Raw genomic sequence first — 18,036 nt, 5'->3', positions numbered from 1 at the left:
CAAACAAAACCAACCAAACGCAGATACACAGGCAAACTTCCCTGCCCAAGAAACAACTATTTGTCTCTTTTTTCCAGCAAGTTAGTCCAGACAGTGGGTATTTGCTTCAACACTACAGGGGTGTATCACTTTTACTCTTTCCTGTATTGTTCTTTTAGGCTTCTTATTTGAATGTGTTATGAGTTCAACTGAACTGTTTCCCTGTTCATGCTGTAGGAGATTTTTCAAGGTGTATCATAATAATGAACAAAAATAACAACGTGCTAAGAGGTCAATCATTTTCTTGACCCATTTAACTACACTTTCTATTGTATTTCTTTTGTAACTATAAACTCCCGGACCATTAGTCATACAAATTCGGCTGACAGGGCTTCGTTGTACACTTGCTGAAATTGGGACATAACTCCTTTTGACTTTAATGGCAAATAATGAGGTTAATAATGAAGAGTTCATATAAAAAGGAAGACATATTAATGACTAACTTATTATAATCCAGTCTTAAATAAGACTAATATTTTGCTATCAATTTGTGGGTCAGTCTACATAGAGTGAAAATGGAGATAAATTTATTTGTCTTTTTGTTTAACATATACACAGCATCTGAAATCTTCATATCCTGTTAATAAGAAGTCCAGAACAACTTAGGAAAATGATTGATTTATAAACTGTGCTGCAATGGTTGCACCGAATAAATGCTGCTGGGCTTTCCATTCAGTTTTTTTAGGTGATGGCAATTTTAAGTGCAAGGAACTAAAATATGACAGTCTATTATTGGTGAATTGCCTGACAACAATGTTTTTCTGTCCTAAGATAACTGCACGTGGCTGCTCTTGTGTTTGACTTGCTGCATCGTGGAGGGTTTTCTTGAAACTTAGGTGTGCTTCTTTTTACAGGAATGTACAGAAAGAAGATCGTGTTCCAATGCTTGAGGAGTACAGGGAGTACAAGAAAATTAAAGCCAAACTTAGGCTGTTAGAAGTCCTAATCAGCAAACAAGATTCTTCAAAATCAATTTAACTTGCGTTCCTCCAGAACATTGAAAAACGTTTCCGTATGCTACCACTGTACTTATCGGGTGCTTATGTTCATTTGTCATGCACTGTTGAAAGAATCCAGTTTGTGCACTTTATTGTGGTGCCACTATAACATGTTTGAGCGGTAAGTAGGTCCTGTCTAGAGAGCAAATAAGATTTGTAAGTTTGAGACTGCGCTATCCAACTTTAGCAAACACAATTTCCATCAACGTTTTTGTATTAGATGCATTCATCTTGTTCCAAAACAACTGTAGCATTTTGTTATTTAGCATTCAAGAACTCAGAGACTTTTGTTGTTACTAAGCTTTTGCATTATAGAAGAAATTATTTAAACCGTAATGCTACACTGAACTACTCCTGTTGCCTATTTTATTGTAGGGTGGGAAAGAAGTCAGCAAATTAAAAATGCAGCTCTTTTTCCAGGATCGTTTAAAAACCAGCCTGAAATTCCTTCCAAAGAACTGCTGTGGAACAACTTTAAGTTTTAGTAAATTGCATCTATAACAGTAATAATTACTATCTGTGGATTTTGCTTGTTAGTGGTCACGTTTCCTCCTTGATAAAGATTACAGTGGACAAACAAGAAAGTGACCTTACTTAGTGTCTTCTAAAACTTGGAAAACTGAAAATTATATCACATGCTGCCTACAGGACTTACGTTAGTTACTGTCGTTCATTCTATTGGTTATTGTTTATCAGCTAGTGGTGACATAGTGTTTTGTCTGAATTGGATATTGCATCTCCACTTTCAGAAGATATTGAGGAACAGGATGAACATTTCAGTGTGTGGGAAATCTGATGTTGCTCAGACTTGCGTAGCTCTAGCAGAAAAGAGCTGGCTTAGGTCAGTTAAAAATCCACTCTACCTGGAACAAGTATGGTATCAAGGGCTAAAATCAGCGTAGTTCATGCGCACCACAGGGTGAACTGATGGTTTTGAGTGAAGAAGTTACTGCTGTTTATCACAGTTTTGTTTTACAGTTGGAAAATAAAAATAAGTTATCTAACTCTTATGATGTAAGCAAAACAGTTTATGGGCCTTGCATGATTTAGCTTCAGAGATGAAACTAAATAATGTTTTGAGCATCACATCTGCTGTGCTGAATGATGATTTAGCTAGCTTTTTGCTCTGCAGCAGCCATCAGCAGCTGTTTTTGATCTGGCAAAATCTAAGTGTTAATTTTATCTGGTGCTTTCTCAATTTTTTCTTCAGTGTATCAGTTTGATTGTGGCCATGTTTTGCATGCACCTCCTCTCACTGCATGTTTTTATGACTGGCTGATGTCAACATAACTATTACTCACACTGCTTTATGAAAGACCAAAAATGAACTTTCTCACAAAGAAAAAAGTGGCTAGCATGTAACCTCATAGACTTGCTATTCTGCCATGAAGCATATGAAATAGATCGAAAGTAGGGGTTTCAGTGCTCAGATTTCATCTGAGTATTGTAGAATACTTCCCGTTTTGTTTTACTCTGCTTGTAGGCATGTAATTTTGGAATTCAGAAAAAAAAGCACTAAAACTATTGAGCACTGGTGGTATGCCTTTTTTTTTTAAACAGCAAAATGATCTGGGACCTTAGAGAATAATGAGGTTAAACTAGTCTCGAGACCATTTATCAATTTATTCAGTTTCATTGTGCAATGTACACTTCAGTTACTTTTCTATCAGTCTGCAGACACGGGTGTATCCAAACATTGAAACTAATGTGTACTGTATAGTGTTGTACATGAATGTTTGTGTTTTATATACCACATGCAGAATGTCAATATGCACTATTTAAATGTTTTAAATAATATATTCCTCCTTTATAATGCTTAAATCTATATGATTCCAATATTTTTATAAGTGAGTGAGTGATCAGACTGGTTCCAATTCAGAATTAACAGCTGCTTTGTGTTTGTTATGCAGTGTTTGGCTGTTTATTCAGTATAGTAGATAAGCATGGCAACAGTTATGCTATGAGTGTGTTTTGTGCCATCCTTGTTGAGCAATAAATAAATGGTAGAACTAGGCATTTTGTGATATTACAGTTTTACTTTGGTAAAAGCAAAACCTATATATCTATATGGATATATAGATATGGAATATATATATAACTAAACCAGATGTAATTGCATTGCTATGTCTGGTGCTCATTGTATAGACTTTTATAATAAAAGTACCTTAACCTTTATTGTCATATATCTTTGTTTCTTCTTGTGCTTTCACCCCCCCACCTTAAAAACAAGTGCTGAGTTCGTTAGCATTCCCATTTTTTTCTTCTTTTTTTTTTTAGTTTCAGATTGTTGCTCAGGCAGGGCTGAGTTCCACAGCATGCCAGCAGAGCCACCAGAACTGGTGGCAGCTCTGGTGCCGAGACAGCCCTCGATGAAGCTGCAGTAGCTTAAGTTTTATTTTGCTTCTTAAGCCTGTGCCTCTCAGCAGAGACAGCAGGAGAGTGACCAGATCGGGTCCTGAACTGACAGCTCGATGGATTGTATGATGGGGGCTTCAGTTCCTGCTAGGGTGCCAGCCTGGTGTGTGATGATGCAGGAGCAAAGTGTGAGTCTTGCTCATGTCTACTCCAACGGTAGCAACTGTGGGAGGAGACAGGGCAGAGAGCTGATTCAGCCATTACTGTGCTAATTAATTCACTGCTTTTGAATACACCTGCAGCTGACGAGCAGTATTTGATTGTGCCTTTGTATCTGTAATTATCTCTTAGCCTTAAAATCAGTATCAGTGGCCAGCAAACCCTGTAATTGTGCATATATTTCTGTAAACCCAAGAGGATGCTTTTCCTCTGGACAAATGGATTATTCATAGTATGTTGGTGTAAAATCGTATTAAAGGTGATTGAGGTATTTCAAACTGACTTGTAGTTTGTGTAACCGTACCTTTCTTCAGTGTAAGGCCTGGCAGGTGATAGAAGAACTGAAGATTCTGCTCGTGGATGTGTAGCATTGCAGGTAAAATGGGAAAAACAACTAGGAAGTTGAGGGAACAAGGAAGGCAGTGCAAGGCTGCTGCCTTGTGCTACTGGGCTCAGCTAATCTCTTTCTGGTCCCTTTTAAATGGCTCTCTGTTCCCTTGCCCGTGATACAGATCCTCCACAGTGTGATTAGTAGCTTGCTCTGCAAGATGTAAGTTCGTCTTTATAATATTACAAATCTTTGTAGGGTTCATACAAGTTTCAGGATACTTTGGAGGTTAGGCTTTGCATGTTATGCACTAGCTGAGACGTACAGCTGAAGAACTGCATGCAGAGGCTGTGTAGTGCAGGTGGGGTGTTGAAGCCTAGTGATGACCTCAGGTGCTAACAGCATGCTCAGATGCTGTTTGGACACATTTTATTCCTTCTGTTTTATTTCTTCCTGTGGCAAAGTCCCAACAAAGAACAAATACTAACAGCTACATATGAGTAGACAGTTTCTGGCTTGAACATAACACCTTGTTTCTGAGGCTATGTGTAGTGATGGATTTAGGAATAAATGTTCTGAGAGTTCAGGTTGAAAGGAAATCGCCCTCTAGTGGTTCCAGCTATTAAGCCCTGGACCAGATAAGGGTTTTGTTGTTGTTCATGTGTTTGTTTTTTCCTGAAAGAAGAATTTTGCCTTCAGGGGAAAAACGAACCTGTTCTGGAAACAGTGGGTGACCGGAACAAGATTTTTTTTTGAGAAAGAAGCATTAACATTGCCAGCAGGTGCACTAGTGTATGTAAGTGGTCCAGGGAAGTCTGGGCTGAGGAGCAGTGCTGGACTGTACTTGGCAATTGAGGATTACGTTGGGCCACGTAGCTAGAGATTGAATTATACGAAGTGGGCCCAGGAAGATGTCATTGCTCACTATCACCTCTCTTAGCTACAAGAGCAGCTAGCTTATGTCTGTGTCTCACAACACGAGGCAGAGAATAAATAGCATTAAGGAATTTGTAGGGATTCCTATACAGAACGCTGTTAAGGGTGGTGAGTTCTTCTCAGGGTTGAAGAACTTAGCTGAAACTCACAGATAAGACTGTGAAGTATCAATGATATACCTTTATTAACATTTCTGCATCTTTTATCCAGAAATATATAAAAAGGTGTCAGGGGAAGAATTGCTCTCTCTTGACTTTGAATTTCAACTGTATGAAGAATAAAGCCATCTCTGTTACCAGATGAGCTAAGCCATTTTACTCTTCTGTCTTGCCTGAAGATTCCTTCAGCTGTTGCATGCTTTTCATAATTCTGTTGAGTTTTACATTAGCGTTGTTTAATTCCTCCTCCAACTCAGCTGTATATTTGAGGAGCCTAGGACACACATACAGCAACAAATCCTTGAGATGGGCTCCTCTTGAACTTGTATTTGTAACCTTCCTGTTTGCTTACTTGCACTGTGTTGGCTGCAGAGAGTCTTAAGTCCCGAAATACCCCACCACAAGCACAAGTCCTTACAGTCTTTGTCTACCCTCTCTGGGCGGCCATAAAGAGATGTACTGGAAGAGCGGTAGTATTTTAAATTCTCTTCCCACCTCATTCTTGACTAATGCTCTTACAAACTGTTCTACTAAATGTCCTTTCTGTTTCCATCTTCTTCCCTCTTTGAGGGCAGCTGTTGTCAGCCAGTGTAAGAGCACTTAAAATAGTATCTTAAGATCGCTGACTTTGTGTTGATCTTGTGTCTCTCAAGTTGCCACTCTGTGAGGGTTTTAGCTAATTCAAGTCAGGGCTGCTGCAACTGCCTAGGGATGGGAATAAGACTTCAAAGAACAGGCTCTCACAGACACTTACCGCTGAAATTCTGCAGGGGAGACATAGCTCTGAGAAGCGGCGCCTGAGTCAGCGTTGTCAGTAGGTGGAATCCTGTGATGATGCTTTCTCCCTTTCCGTAACTTCGACTTATATTCCAAACCAGAGGGATTAAAAAAAAAATCAGAAAAAGCCAACACTGTTTACCTGGGTACCTGTTAGTGTATCAGTGTGTCACTTATGCGGGGGGGCATGCATGAGGAGGAAAAGATGTATGCATTTTTGGGGAGAAGAATGTACTCTCTCCGTCTGAGAGTAATTTTCCTTCTGGCTCTTTGAAAAAGACAGGATGTAAGAAGCGAGAGACCACAAGCACTATTTGGAGTAGCGTTTACAGCTAGCTGTTGGACTTCCCCTTTCTTGTAGATTTTTTTTTTCCTTTCTAAGATGTTTTAGAAGCACTTGCACTGGCTTTACCCCGGATATGGGTCTACCAAGGACTGTTGGAAACCTTTTTGTAAAGCCAGTGGAAGCTACAGTGATTCTTGCTGCAAATGCAGCCCATGACCTGACAAACTGCTCTAAAATATGTCTTTTTCCATACATCTGTTTTAGTTTAACATTTGGGCAAATGCCCAGCTCACAACTTCATAACACTGCTAAGACACTGACCTGGAACTACTGCCAGCTCTGCTCTTGTATTTCATGACCTTGTCTGAACAGAGCCCAAACAAGCTTTCATTTAAAGCTTGGGGCATAGCTAGCAGTTTTTATTTATTTACAGCTCTAGCTTTTGTTATTCCTATCATGTTAAAAAGTTTTCTGTGGAGAAATAGATTTTGTAAGTAACAGTGGGGACAACTGTGACTCCTCTGGCATTAATCAGCTTTTGAAATATATACATCCAGTTTGTAAGAGTACAGGAAAAAATAAAGCCTACCTTTTCGTTACTGCTGCCTCTTTTGGAAGGCTTGGAAATATCCTTTCTTTTAGTGGATGAAAATTCCTTGCTTCTCATTCACACAAATAAGAAGAGACAGAAGTTGTGTGAGAATAGGTCTGTTCTAGGTCCAGGGAGTAAATGCTGAAGTCTGGGTTGAGGTCCTACCTTTTCAGGTTCTCATCTCCTGAACCCATCTCTGGTTTCTTCAGTTTGAGCTTGACAAGGGTCTTATTGCAACTCTGAGCACAGACAGAATGTTGAGCATGTTAATTGGCTTGTATTTCACCAGACACCTCCATACAAGGACTTGGACACAAGGAACAAAACACGCGTGTGATTGCCTTGGCAATCAAAAAGAAACCCCACCATCCTTACTGCTTTCTTGGTTCCCTTAGCTCAGGGAAACTTATCTGCTATATCTCAAATTTGTCGTGAAATCCTTGAAGGTAATATCCAACCAAATCCAATGAGGGTTTTGATTTTCTGGTATATACAATTTAATCTTAACTTAGACCAGGATTAGTAGGGGAATAAGGTTGGGTGGAGGAAACTAAGCTGTGCTGTTGCTGACCGGACTGGCTGTGTGAAAGGCTATGCTTTGTAGAAGCCAAGTAATTTGTGTCCACAACATGTGTAAAATCCTACAGGAAAATTTCAAGTAGATAATGCTGCCAGCCTTCCTCTACAGAGCGACCAATGTCAGCCAGCCTGGAGAAACGTGGCCCGAATGGGTAGGTTTTTCATCCCGTGTGTATTTCAGTCTTACTGGTGATGCTGCATTTCCCAGTTAAAGGCTGGTTTCTAGGTGGAGGTACTGACGTGTCCCAGCAACAGAACTGTGTGCAGCCTCCTTAGCAGGAAAGGAGATCACAATTTCAAATTGAACTGAAAAGTTGGGAAAAGATTTGTTGCCCTTTTGTGCTCCTTTCTGGCACATAAAAATGGTCTGAACTGTGGGATTTTAAAGGTACGTATTTCTATTTGTCTTTCCAGTCTGTCCCAGCAGCTTATTTCAAAGTTTTCCGTGGCTTTTAACTGACTGCATTTGACTGCCCTGACTCAAGAAGCGTTGTAATTCCCTTTCCCTGATCATCTTCTCTCATATAGTTACACCAGTACAGACAGGCCTCGTTGCTCTTCCGTTAAGGTTTACATCCTTACAAGCGCTTTTGGTGTGAGGCCCCTTTGCCTCAGTTACGCTTGGCAATATCCCTAAACTTGCATGCAGAGAAGATCATCAGTTTCTCGGCTGGGAAGAACAGCAACAGTAAGCTCTGAAGAAAGTTGGTCTCACGAAATACCACAAACCAGGCTGGTCTTAAATACTGTTTTTGAAAGGGTGAAGTAAAGGTAGGCTCTTTGCACCCTAATTTGTGTGCTACTTGTATCAATAATAATCATTAAGAGCTCCTGTGGGTTTGATAGAAGGTTATATCTGTTAATTATTTGCTGAAAGTAAAAAATCAGCCATTGGGTATTCTTAAATAGTTATGGCTCAGCTGTTTAAGGTTCTTTGCTACTGATGTAGCATAGAATTCCCCCTCTAGTATCTATTTAAATGAGGTAGTTACAGAAGCATTTACTTACCTGTCTGATGAGGTCTTTGATGTGGATTTCTTGACTGGGTATCCCTGCAAAATCTGCTCGGACTTCTGAATAGGTGTCGTTTATAATAGCCAAAAACACGTTCTGCACAGGAAGGAGGCAGTTAGGTATTTTTTCTGGAAACCGTGTTTGTTATGCTGGTCCTGTTGTTTTGGGGGCTGTTCAATGCTAGGGCATGGAACTAATGGGACTGGAGGAGCTTTGCTGCGTGCAGGCATCCTTCTCATGCATTTAAATTCTCTGAGAACCTTGGGGTTTTAGGGGCTATTTTGGGAGAGGAATCTCTTATTTCCCATGTTTAGTATCGGCTAAATGGCCCAGTTCCTTGGAAGTGACAGTTTTCTTTGTATTATATTGCACCTTTTTCAGATGGTTTTACAATCAGAACTAACTAATGAAAGCACCAATCCAACTGATCGAGAAACCTTGCAACTACAGAGTGCCACCAAAGTCTCTCTTTAACCTTCCCACTGGACAAGGCTGAAATCATGCAATTTTCAAGAACTCTCAATGAAGTTTTCAGAAATTAAAATCTCACGAAATTGATGGTGCAGTATAGTGAAAGGTGCAACATCCTCGTTCCATGGTGCAAAAGCCCCTTTTGTGGCTCTTTGGAGGGAGGCAGAGCTGTGAAATGCCTTGCTAGCTGGGAACTCGTGCAAAGGAGTTCGGACTGTCTTTCTGCCCAGGTGTAGTGATGGGCAGAGGCGAGTCTGCTGTTAAAGGCCACAGTGTCGTCTTTGGGTGGAAAAGGCTGCCTCAGAGTGCTACGCAACAGAACCTAGCAGTTCTTCTCTACTGCTTATACAAAAGTGAGTGTTTTTACCTACCAGCAATATGAAGAACACAAAGAATACAAATGAGATGAAGTAAATAGGTCCAAGGATGCTGTTTACTTCTATGGTTTGAAAATTAAAATCTCCCAGCACAATACGAAACTGCGAAAAGCTGGGAGGAAAAAAAAGCACAAGACTGAGGTTGACTGGCTTCTCTTAAAGAGAAGTATTTTAAGCATTATTTTAGCAAACAAACAAACAAAACCCAAGATCAATCAGATCTAATTGAGACTGATTTGCTATTACTGTAGTCACTGCAATCAAAAAGGAAGCCAGTATTACACTGCAATGATAAATTGGGCATTTAGCATATACTTGAAAATTTCAAAGTGCAAAGGAATTTTAAAATGTCTTGTATGAGGAAATACTTTCATTTTGAATAAACCACTTGGTATTACATTTTTTAAAAAAAGATTTCCTTTTTGTTCCAGGACTGTATAGAAGGTAGTGGCATAGGCCCCTGTGACCCCCTATAGGGGATTTAATTATTAGGTAAGACATTTATTTATTTATTCCTCCGTACTGCAGCATCTTAGGACTGTTTTGCATTTGAGTGGATCCAGAATGAGCTATTTTATTGCTTTAGAAGTGCCTTAATTATATATGAAAAAGCTGCTTTCAAACAATCCAGTACATTGAAGATATCCCTCTAAAGTTCTCTCTGAGAAATGTGGCTGTCGGCTGAAATACAGTGCACCCTGGGTGACAGGTTAAGGTTGCCAAAAGGTGCAAGGACCATCGCAATCAGCTCCAGCTGGCACCTGGGACTGATCTGATGTCGTTGCTATGGTGAGTGGCTGAAAAAAAATGGGGGAAGAAAGCAACAGAGCCAGTGCATGGGATTAAGGGACTCCCAGCCGTGCAGCTGGATGGTTTCTTGAAAGAGCTGTGATTCCAGTTTCTGAACATGCTCAGCTTGAGCTCTGAGCCCTTGGGTCTCTGAAGCATTTATGTGGTTTTCATGCTGGGGACTGTACCGCATACCCAGTGGCACATCTGCTGGGTAATTTCAAGTCCCTGCTTTGAAAGAGGCAAAACAAGACAGCCTGTTGCCAGGCCTGCCTGCCTGCCCAGGGGCCTGCTCACACACTGCAAATTTGGGTTGAGAGCTGTGAGACGGTCTCACAGCAGAGACGGTCTCCTGTCTCTGTTGGGTGAACTGCTCCCGAGTTTCTCTTTCTCACACTTCTCTGACCTGTTTAGTGTATTTGTTGGCTCTTTAGGACATATGATGGCTTTGGGAAGCAGCTTGTAGGGCCAACAAAATTGGTTTTACTCAACGAAAATAGGCTTAAGAGTTGGAGACCTGTACTCTTAAAAGTTCTGCTTAGCAGAAACTGTACCTGCACTAACTGGGGATTTTGCATAAAAAAAGTTCAGAAAATTGCATACATGCAGTTTAGAAACGTAGAAAAGTCTTCAACTTGCGGCCCGAAGACCAGATAGCCTAACTGTGCGTAGGCGAAGAAAATGATGAAGAACATGACGGCAAATCCACAGATGTTACCGGCACAGCGAGATAAAGTGGAGGATAGCTGTGTCATAGTCTTGTTAAAGCTCACATATTTAAATATCTGCAAAAGAACAGACCATGTTTTACTGGGGGGGGGAGGGGAGCAGTGTCAGAATGTCTCGCATCTTCTTAACAGAACTTCTGGAATGTTATCTGTAATCCTAATTTATAGGTTAAGTTTTACTTGGAAATAAATTGCATACCAGATGTTAATAAGGAGTATGAAGGATTGGGTGTGTTTCTGGAGAAAAGGAATATTCTGCAGGGCATACGTTCTAAAGCTGATAGCGTGTAGCCAGGTCTTTGATGGGTGCTGATAGGAGTAATCAGCTCCGGCAGAAGCGGAACCCTGGGCAAGGAGACTTGAAGGCACGCCACCCTCCTGCACCTGAGGATTCCCTGCCGAGCTGAGTCGGTAAGGAGCTCTATTACTCTGTGCCCGAAACAAGGCCTGAACACAGGTCTTGTTCAATGGCAGCTGTTAATTGTAGGCACAGTTGTGCTACCAAATTGACGGTAATGAGTTTGTCGGGAGGATAAAGCGGGGCAATGTGCAACTGGGGTACAGAAAGGATGTAATGAGGAAGACTCCACGCAGCCAGTTAACAGCCAGGGCTCCCAAACAGCCGCTTCATGCAGCCTTGGCCTGGGAGGTGGAAGAAGGCCAAAAGCCTGTTATTTTCAAATGACACAACCCAGAAAGCCCCGTGGAGTATGTTCAAGAACTTGAATTGTATGGAGCATGAGTGTAAGGCGCGATCTCTTCTGCCAGATGTGACCACCTCCCCTTCCTGTTCTGCAGCCACGTTGCGCTGGCTGCTTTACAAATAAATACCTTTGGAGAGATGGCCTGTAAGCAGACTGAGATCAGGCAAAGTTTGGGGAAGTTTCAGCCAGTCCCTGGGAACACAGAGGCTGACCAAACTAAAGTCACTGATGTGTGCTGGGCACAGGTGAAAGGATGGCCTCAGTCATGGCCACTGGGGTTTGGTGTAGTAGGGGCACTGGATGCAATGATGCAAGATTGGTTTGGTCCCAGAGCACCTGGTTAGGAATAAAAGTAGCCTGTAATCTTGGGGAGGTTTGCTACTCTGGAGATCAGCAAATCCACTTGCAAATAAAAATGAAATTAAAGGTGTCCTGGCCGAAAGGCATTTCTGAATCAATTTCAGATACATTTTGGTTTCACAAACAGTTATAAAATGGCTACTGTTTTCATAGTTTCTAGCTATAAAAACTATGAATAGCTTCACCTGTTACAGCCATGCCATTTGTATAGGTCAGGCTGTGACCTGGATAATACTGAGACTAGGAAAAGACTGAGTTTAAGGAGGCTGTTTGGCTATGGTTGTGTCCCAGCTGCTCCAGTGGAGACAGCTGCCTATGTGCGCAATTTTTTTTAGATGGGCTTGGAATCTGTGTGACCCATGTTTATGAGAATGAGATAATTTTAAACACTTCTGGAATCTTATAAACAAAATTCCCCATTCTAGCCCCACCTTTGCAGTTCATTTGTAGCAAGGTAAAAATGAATGTTTATAATAAATTTAGAAATGCTATTCTCAAGTACAAGAAAGGGAGTAAGAGCCAATACCTTCATAAAAGCAAAGAAGACACTGACGGCAATCATGTTGTCATAAAGGATTTGCCAGAAAGCAAGGAAATAGAAGTCTGGATAAATATTCTCAGCAGAGAGCAGCTTTTCCATTAGCAGGGACACTGCCATGGTGCGGTAGATATTGAAGCCAATGGCAAGGATGGATACCTGAAGGAAAGCAGAAGACAGTGAAACCAAAGTCCAGCTACCCCCTTCTCTTCAGACTTATTTTGCACAGGAAAGACTGCATTGATTTCAGCAGGCCCTTGATGAGATTTGAAGAACCTTTTAGATATTTGGTTGTAAACTGTACATACGAGACCTTACTGGCCAATTTATTTGTACTTGTACTGTGACAGTGGTGGATTTGTACTATATAACATACTGTGTACGTTCTCATTTTACTGTGCTAACAGTTGTGTGCTAGTGCTTCCCAGCTGTGCCGAGATTACAGCTAAAACAAACAAGGTGGATGAAGAGTGGAAAGGACGTGGAGCCACAGCAACTTGATGGTAAGGTTAGGAAAGAGTTGAGGTGTGCTGAGCCACGATGGGCCTCTTCGGTGAGTGACTCTAAGCAGGAATGGGGTCGGGCTGTTTTGGCTTGATGGGTGTCTACCCAGTGCTAGCCTATGCTGGCAAGCACAGAAGAGTCGAGGAGCAGCTCACCGCTACCAGCAGCAAATCCAGCCAGTTCCAGACAGTTCTGAAATATGCCATTTTCAGTTTTTTTATTTCTATCATTTCTTGGATTATGAATGTAACGATAAAGAGGCAGAAGGCGATTTCACAAGAAGCCAAGAAGTAATCATAAAACGAGATGTATCTGAGGAGCTTCACAGAGTAGATACGTGAGGAGGTGATAGCACCCCCGGTGGCAGGGAACTCTACCACCAACCTGGAAAAAATTGGGGACTGGTGTTAGTTACTATTACCCTTAAATTATCTCAGTTACCTTTGAATTGTCTCAGCCCTTACTAGTCTAACATTGATTATTACTTCAGTAATTATACCCAGCTGAGACTGTAGTTGGGCCAAACATTTGTGCAAAACAGGAAAACTGGATGACTCCTACATCTGCAAGATCTTTTGAGGGTGATGCTCACTTCCCCATGAAAACAGTATTGCAAGGAAGTGAAGGATGAGGACAACAGATCTATTTAAACAAACACCCAAACTCTGCTGTTTGGTTAAGTCTTTACAGAAACTGTGTCTCAGAAGGACGTATTTACCCCACCCTGAGCCTCTTCCCACCAATAGCTGACAACAGTACGAATAATCTAGATTTTGACTTTGCAAAAGGCTATGGAATCTATTCCTACCGACAGTATCAACCAGCTGTACAGACACCAACCATTTAAAAAACTGGAAATGAAGGAACTAGGTCTGTTCCCTGATCTAACTGAATTTCTGCATTTTTTTTTAATGAATTACTACTCTCTTGCCAGCTACTGCCTGAGAAACATGACTGCATATGCCTGAGGCAAACAGCCTTTCCTTGTGTCTTTCAGGAAGCATCATGCCTTAGTAAATTGGATTTGACACACAGTAAAGGTAAGAACTCACCTGATTATACAGAAAAGGTTTACGTTAGCGTTATATGTTGAGAAGTCAATAAATACAACCCTGGTTCCTCTAGTGAGCCAACCATTCTGCCTGAGAAACTCCAACTTCTCTCTGCTCTCCTCTTTTGATTTCGGTAAGGTGAACATAAATCCTCCACTACTGTAAAAGCCCGCGGCTCCCCAGTACCATGGGGATAAAGAACGGGCAGAAGTATATTTCCATCTATGAGCAACAGGAAAAGAAAGCAGCTTAGCCTATGAAAACTGTACTGAAGTAAGCTTTCACTTTTTATTTTATACTTGTTAGTTCTTGTGTTCCACTGCATCTGCAACTGACCATTTAAGTCAGACCTTTAAATAATACTTTTATTTACAAGAAGTAAGCATGAGACTTATGACCTTAAAATATTCCCATTTCTTTATCTACTAAGTACATTCACAAAAAAAGCAAGTGTTTATGATTCTGGATTTCACCTAATGTGGGCTAGACAGTTTAATTACCTTAAAATCTTCATAGGTAAAAAGAATGTCTCTGGTTTTTGTAGTTCATTGTTACTGTGGCATGTTCACATATTCTCCCGCTGGGTTAAATCAATGCTAAATGCAATGTGTGAAACAGGCCTTTTGGCTCTGTTTCCACAACACTTTAGCATGATTCTAATTTATAAACATGTGATTTAAATTAAGGCTTCATATAACTGAGCATTTCTCCGGAGATGTTAATGGCAATAGAACCATTAACATGTACTTTTGCTGACCTAGGCTCGCCATTTCCAGTTCTTCCTGTCTCTCCACTATAAATTTCCCATGCCAAATTCCTGTCTAAGTATTGGCATAAAAACAAATCTATGGTTTATCTCACTGTAAACAAGGGAAAAACTCAGCTCATGGCATGCACAATTGTAAGTTACTGAAGAATAACGGTATTAAGGATTTAGTAAGATTTTCAAAAACATTTTTGTGCTTGCTGTCTGGTTCCAACTGAAAGTACTTCAGATCTGAAAATCTCTTATAAATATATATCCAAAAGATGCCACAAGAAAATCTGAAGTAGAATGACTTACTCAGACCCGTTCTTTAGACCAAAGTCAGACTTGTCTTCTGCTATATAATGGTACGTGGAGTAACAGTCTTTTGTGAAATTCTGGAAGTATGGGTAGATGGAACAGGTGTTATTGCGTACTTTCAGCTGGCGAACCTGGGCTACTCCTAGCAGTAAATTCTCATAGTAAATATGGCTGGTGTTTTCCTGAAGGGCTGATGTCGTGTTGCCATACCATTTGTCCCAACTGAGTCCATCCAAGAGGGGTCCCTCTGCAAACTATATATACAAGTGAGATTAAAGATTCAAAAGATTTAAATATCGCTATTACCCTACTTTTTAAAAGACAAATCTTTACAGGGTTCCCAGGTTACTTATGGGAATTTAAGATAGAATTCCACAGGGAGTAGAATGGATTCATAAGGAAAAGATGTAAGTATCTCTATCAAGTGAGGCAGTGCATAGGTGAACATTGTATTCTATCGGAGATATGTAATGGGTTTGCTCAGGGGAACTACGGCATACAGTTGTTTGGAGTATCATTAAATGAGTTTTAAACACGTTTAAACACAAAAATATTGCATGTTGTTTTAACATTATCTTACTCTCTGAAGATCTGTTTTGAAATACGCATTTCTGACTAGGCTTTTAGTCATCTGAACCTAAAGAAAGTATTTGTTTTTGAAGCTCTTTGAAAACTCTTCTTCTGTATGTTTCTTAGATGCAGATGAAGAGCACTGAACTTGAGAAAAACATTATCCAGAGGGCAAAACAACATGCCCCCACGGTTTGGAACATGTATTACAACTGCTTTAGTACATCAGCATACAACTGTACAGCAAGGGCTCACTGTTTTATGGACTAACAATAACAGACACGATGATAAGAGGGAGTACAATTATTCCCAATGAATTGTTATAGCCAGGCATTTCCGTTTTTAAGGAAGGGTAGGATGAAAAACTTTCCCTTTGGATATCAGCTGGGCAGTAATGGCAATGTTGGGAGGTCCTTCATCTAGTAGTGAAAATAGAGATACCTGTTTTGCAATTATAACCACAGTAAGATGTGATATAATAGCAAACTAGGTGAACCAAGACAGCATATTCTCCTGGTGACTCCAGTGAAAATCACACCAAGTATGGTTTAACATTTTTTTTTTTAAACAGCTGAAAATCAGTCTAACTGTAAACCCCAAATATTTTTGTTGAAACTAACATTCCGAATTTGATGCTGCAGTTAACCTATTGTTTTCCTTAACTGTTTATTCAGACTGTTTATCAGAAGTACGAATATTACAGTTTGTACTCTGACTTTCTACATTTTAAGAAGTTATTTATCTTTCTTCAACTGAAGCCGCAACATCTAGTGCAGGGATTTTGGGTGGACCAGGAGACTCTATTACTCTGTATTAACACTAGGAGCTTCTTTACCTGGTTGCTATATATAAGAAAATATTTGCACTGAAAGCCTTACTTTCCAGAAATCAGCCATGTTCCTAATACTCTCAAAATCAATCCCGTGATCTTCAGCAGAAGACTGTTCCAGAAAGAGACGTGACATCACTTCGTTCAAGTAATACATGTTGGTGCTCACCATCCCAAATGTCACTAGGAAGAAAGGGCAAAATGGGGATGCTCACAGATGAAATAAGAGGTTGACATCAACTTCTAAGCACGCTGTCCCCTCTTCAATCATCAGCACCAGTCATGGTGCTAGGAAAACACACTCGGAGCGATTTTGACTGAAATAACGCTTCTGGCTGGAAGGACAGGTGGAGTAAGGATTAAATGACTACGCTCTCCTCGCCTGCTCTTGCATACTGGAAGAGGGACGGCTCCTCCAGTGCCAGGCTTCAAATTAATTGCTCGTAAGCAGGCGCGGTCACCCCCTTCACCTGCTGACTTACCTAGACAGAGAGTGATAAGGAAAATGAGGTAGACAACCAGCTCCCGCAGGGTCGTTTTCAGCTCCAGTTCTCCGCTGCAGCTTATCCGGGGTTCTGTGACACCTAACGGGGGGGTGAGGGGGAGGTTAAGGCAGAAGCTGAGCTTTAAACCAGAGAGGCCGGAGCCGCCGGTCGGGCAGCCCCGCGCTGAGGGCCCGCGGCCGCCTCACGCACCGCCGCCGCTCGGCCTCTGCTCCGCCGCCGCCTCCATGGCGGCCGGGCCGGACCGGGGCCGCTCCCGGCGCTCGCTCCCCTCGTTTGAATCGCAACGGGCGGCGTCTCCCGCTCCGGGACCGGCTCCCGCAGAGCCCCGCTTGTCCCGGCGGCGGGGCTGCCTGCGGGCTGAGCGCCCGGCCGCCCCCCGGCTTTTCCCTTCTGCCCCTCCGGAGCGGCAGGAACGCGGGCTGCGGCCATGGCGACGGGCGCTGAGCGATGGTTGCGGGCTGGGGGTGCTGGTGTCTGGCTCTGGCACCGTGCCCTTCCCTCAGCACTGAGGCGTTTTTGCCTTCCGGAGGAGCCCACGGGTGGAAAGCGGCGTTGGCTGAGCTCAGAGCTGCAAAGTTATTGCAGGTTACAGCAGCTATTGCTGCTTTGGCAGCCCAGGTGGTGGAGTAGCAGGGTGGTGGTGGGAGCCGGGCAGCTGAGGTATATGGGGTTATCGACCAGCACAGCCGCGTGGTGTGAGGCCGAGACCTCATTTTGTCCACTCCTTATGGTGCTCTGAGGGAGCTGGCTAGCAGCAGGGGTACTGCGCGCCCCAACAGGCCGAGTTCAGGCTGGATTTGTCTTCACACATCTGCCTTTAGAGATCAGGGCTGAAAAACCTTCAGATTAGGTTGCTGGAATTTGGCAAAATCAGGTTTTGGGATGGTTTTGGGGGTATTTTGAGCAAGATGGCTGTGAATAACAGCATAGAAATTGAGTTAGTCAAATCAAGGGCTTGTTGAGGGTCAACAGAGGTGTAAGGCCCAGTCGCTCCTTTATTAGAAGAAGGGAAGTTGTGGCAGCCTCAGTGCTGTATTATATAGTGCAGCTTCTGCATCAGGCATGCAAGAAGGAAAAATCTTGGTGATGCCTCACTGCTGTGTTTCAGGGCTAAGAGCTGCAGTTGCTTTAAGGAGGTAGAAGACAAGGAAGGAGGAAGGAACAGGAGGAACCCCTGCAGAGCCAGCAGGGTAAGAATTGGGCTTTGCTGGGCTGGATGCAGTGCCAGGCAGCTGTAGCTGCATTTTAACAGATCAAGGAA

General features: G+C 42.1%; 2 protein-coding genes across 15 annotated transcripts in view; one reads left to right on the top strand and one right to left on the bottom strand.

Moving 5' to 3' along the window:
• Nucleotides 1–3,212, top strand: part of FAM13B (family with sequence similarity 13 member B) — a 60,542-nt gene extending 57,330 nt beyond the window's left edge. For all 9 annotated transcript variants that reach the window (XM_083798326.1, XM_083798331.1, XM_083798329.1 and 6 more), the window contains one exon: nucleotides 894–3,212. In XM_083798326.1, coding sequence (XP_083654452.1) covers nucleotides 894–1,017 — 124 coding nt within the window. In that variant the 3' untranslated portion in view covers nucleotides 1,018–3,212. The remainder of the gene's footprint in view (nucleotides 1–893) is intronic.
• PKD2L2 (polycystin 2 like 2, transient receptor potential cation channel) lies at nucleotides 566–17,961 on the bottom strand. 6 transcript variants are annotated; one of them, XM_083798337.1, is made up of 14 exons: nucleotides 16,965–17,961; nucleotides 16,752–16,853; nucleotides 16,319–16,452; nucleotides 14,868–14,947; nucleotides 13,805–14,026; nucleotides 12,908–13,136; nucleotides 12,237–12,407; nucleotides 10,522–10,703; nucleotides 9,124–9,241; nucleotides 8,276–8,377; nucleotides 6,854–6,927; nucleotides 6,686–6,755; nucleotides 5,788–5,894; nucleotides 566–5,307 (listed from the first exon to the last, which is right to left on the bottom strand). In XM_083798337.1, exons 1-14 carry the CDS (start codon nucleotides 16,999–17,001, stop codon nucleotides 5,190–5,192), a joined length of 1,746 nt encoding a protein of 581 aa, XP_083654463.1. In that variant the 5' UTR covers nucleotides 17,002–17,961; the 3' UTR covers nucleotides 566–5,189. The 6 variants fall into 6 exon arrangements, 4 of the variants coding, with proteins under 4 accessions (XP_083654463.1, XP_083654461.1, XP_083654462.1 ...); XM_083798335.1 differs by having other exon boundaries at nucleotides 14,868–15,124; nucleotides 16,965–17,959; XM_083798336.1 differs by having other exon boundaries at nucleotides 14,868–15,124; nucleotides 16,319–16,604; nucleotides 16,965–17,003.
• Between the last annotated feature and the right edge of the window lie 75 nt (nucleotides 17,962–18,036).

Source organism: Anser anser (genome assembly GCF_964211835.1).
Source record: "Anser anser genome assembly, chromosome: 14".
Lineage (NCBI taxonomy): Eukaryota > Metazoa > Chordata > Aves > Anseriformes > Anatidae > Anser > Anser anser.
This window is presented reverse-complemented; position numbering and strand designations above follow the sequence as displayed.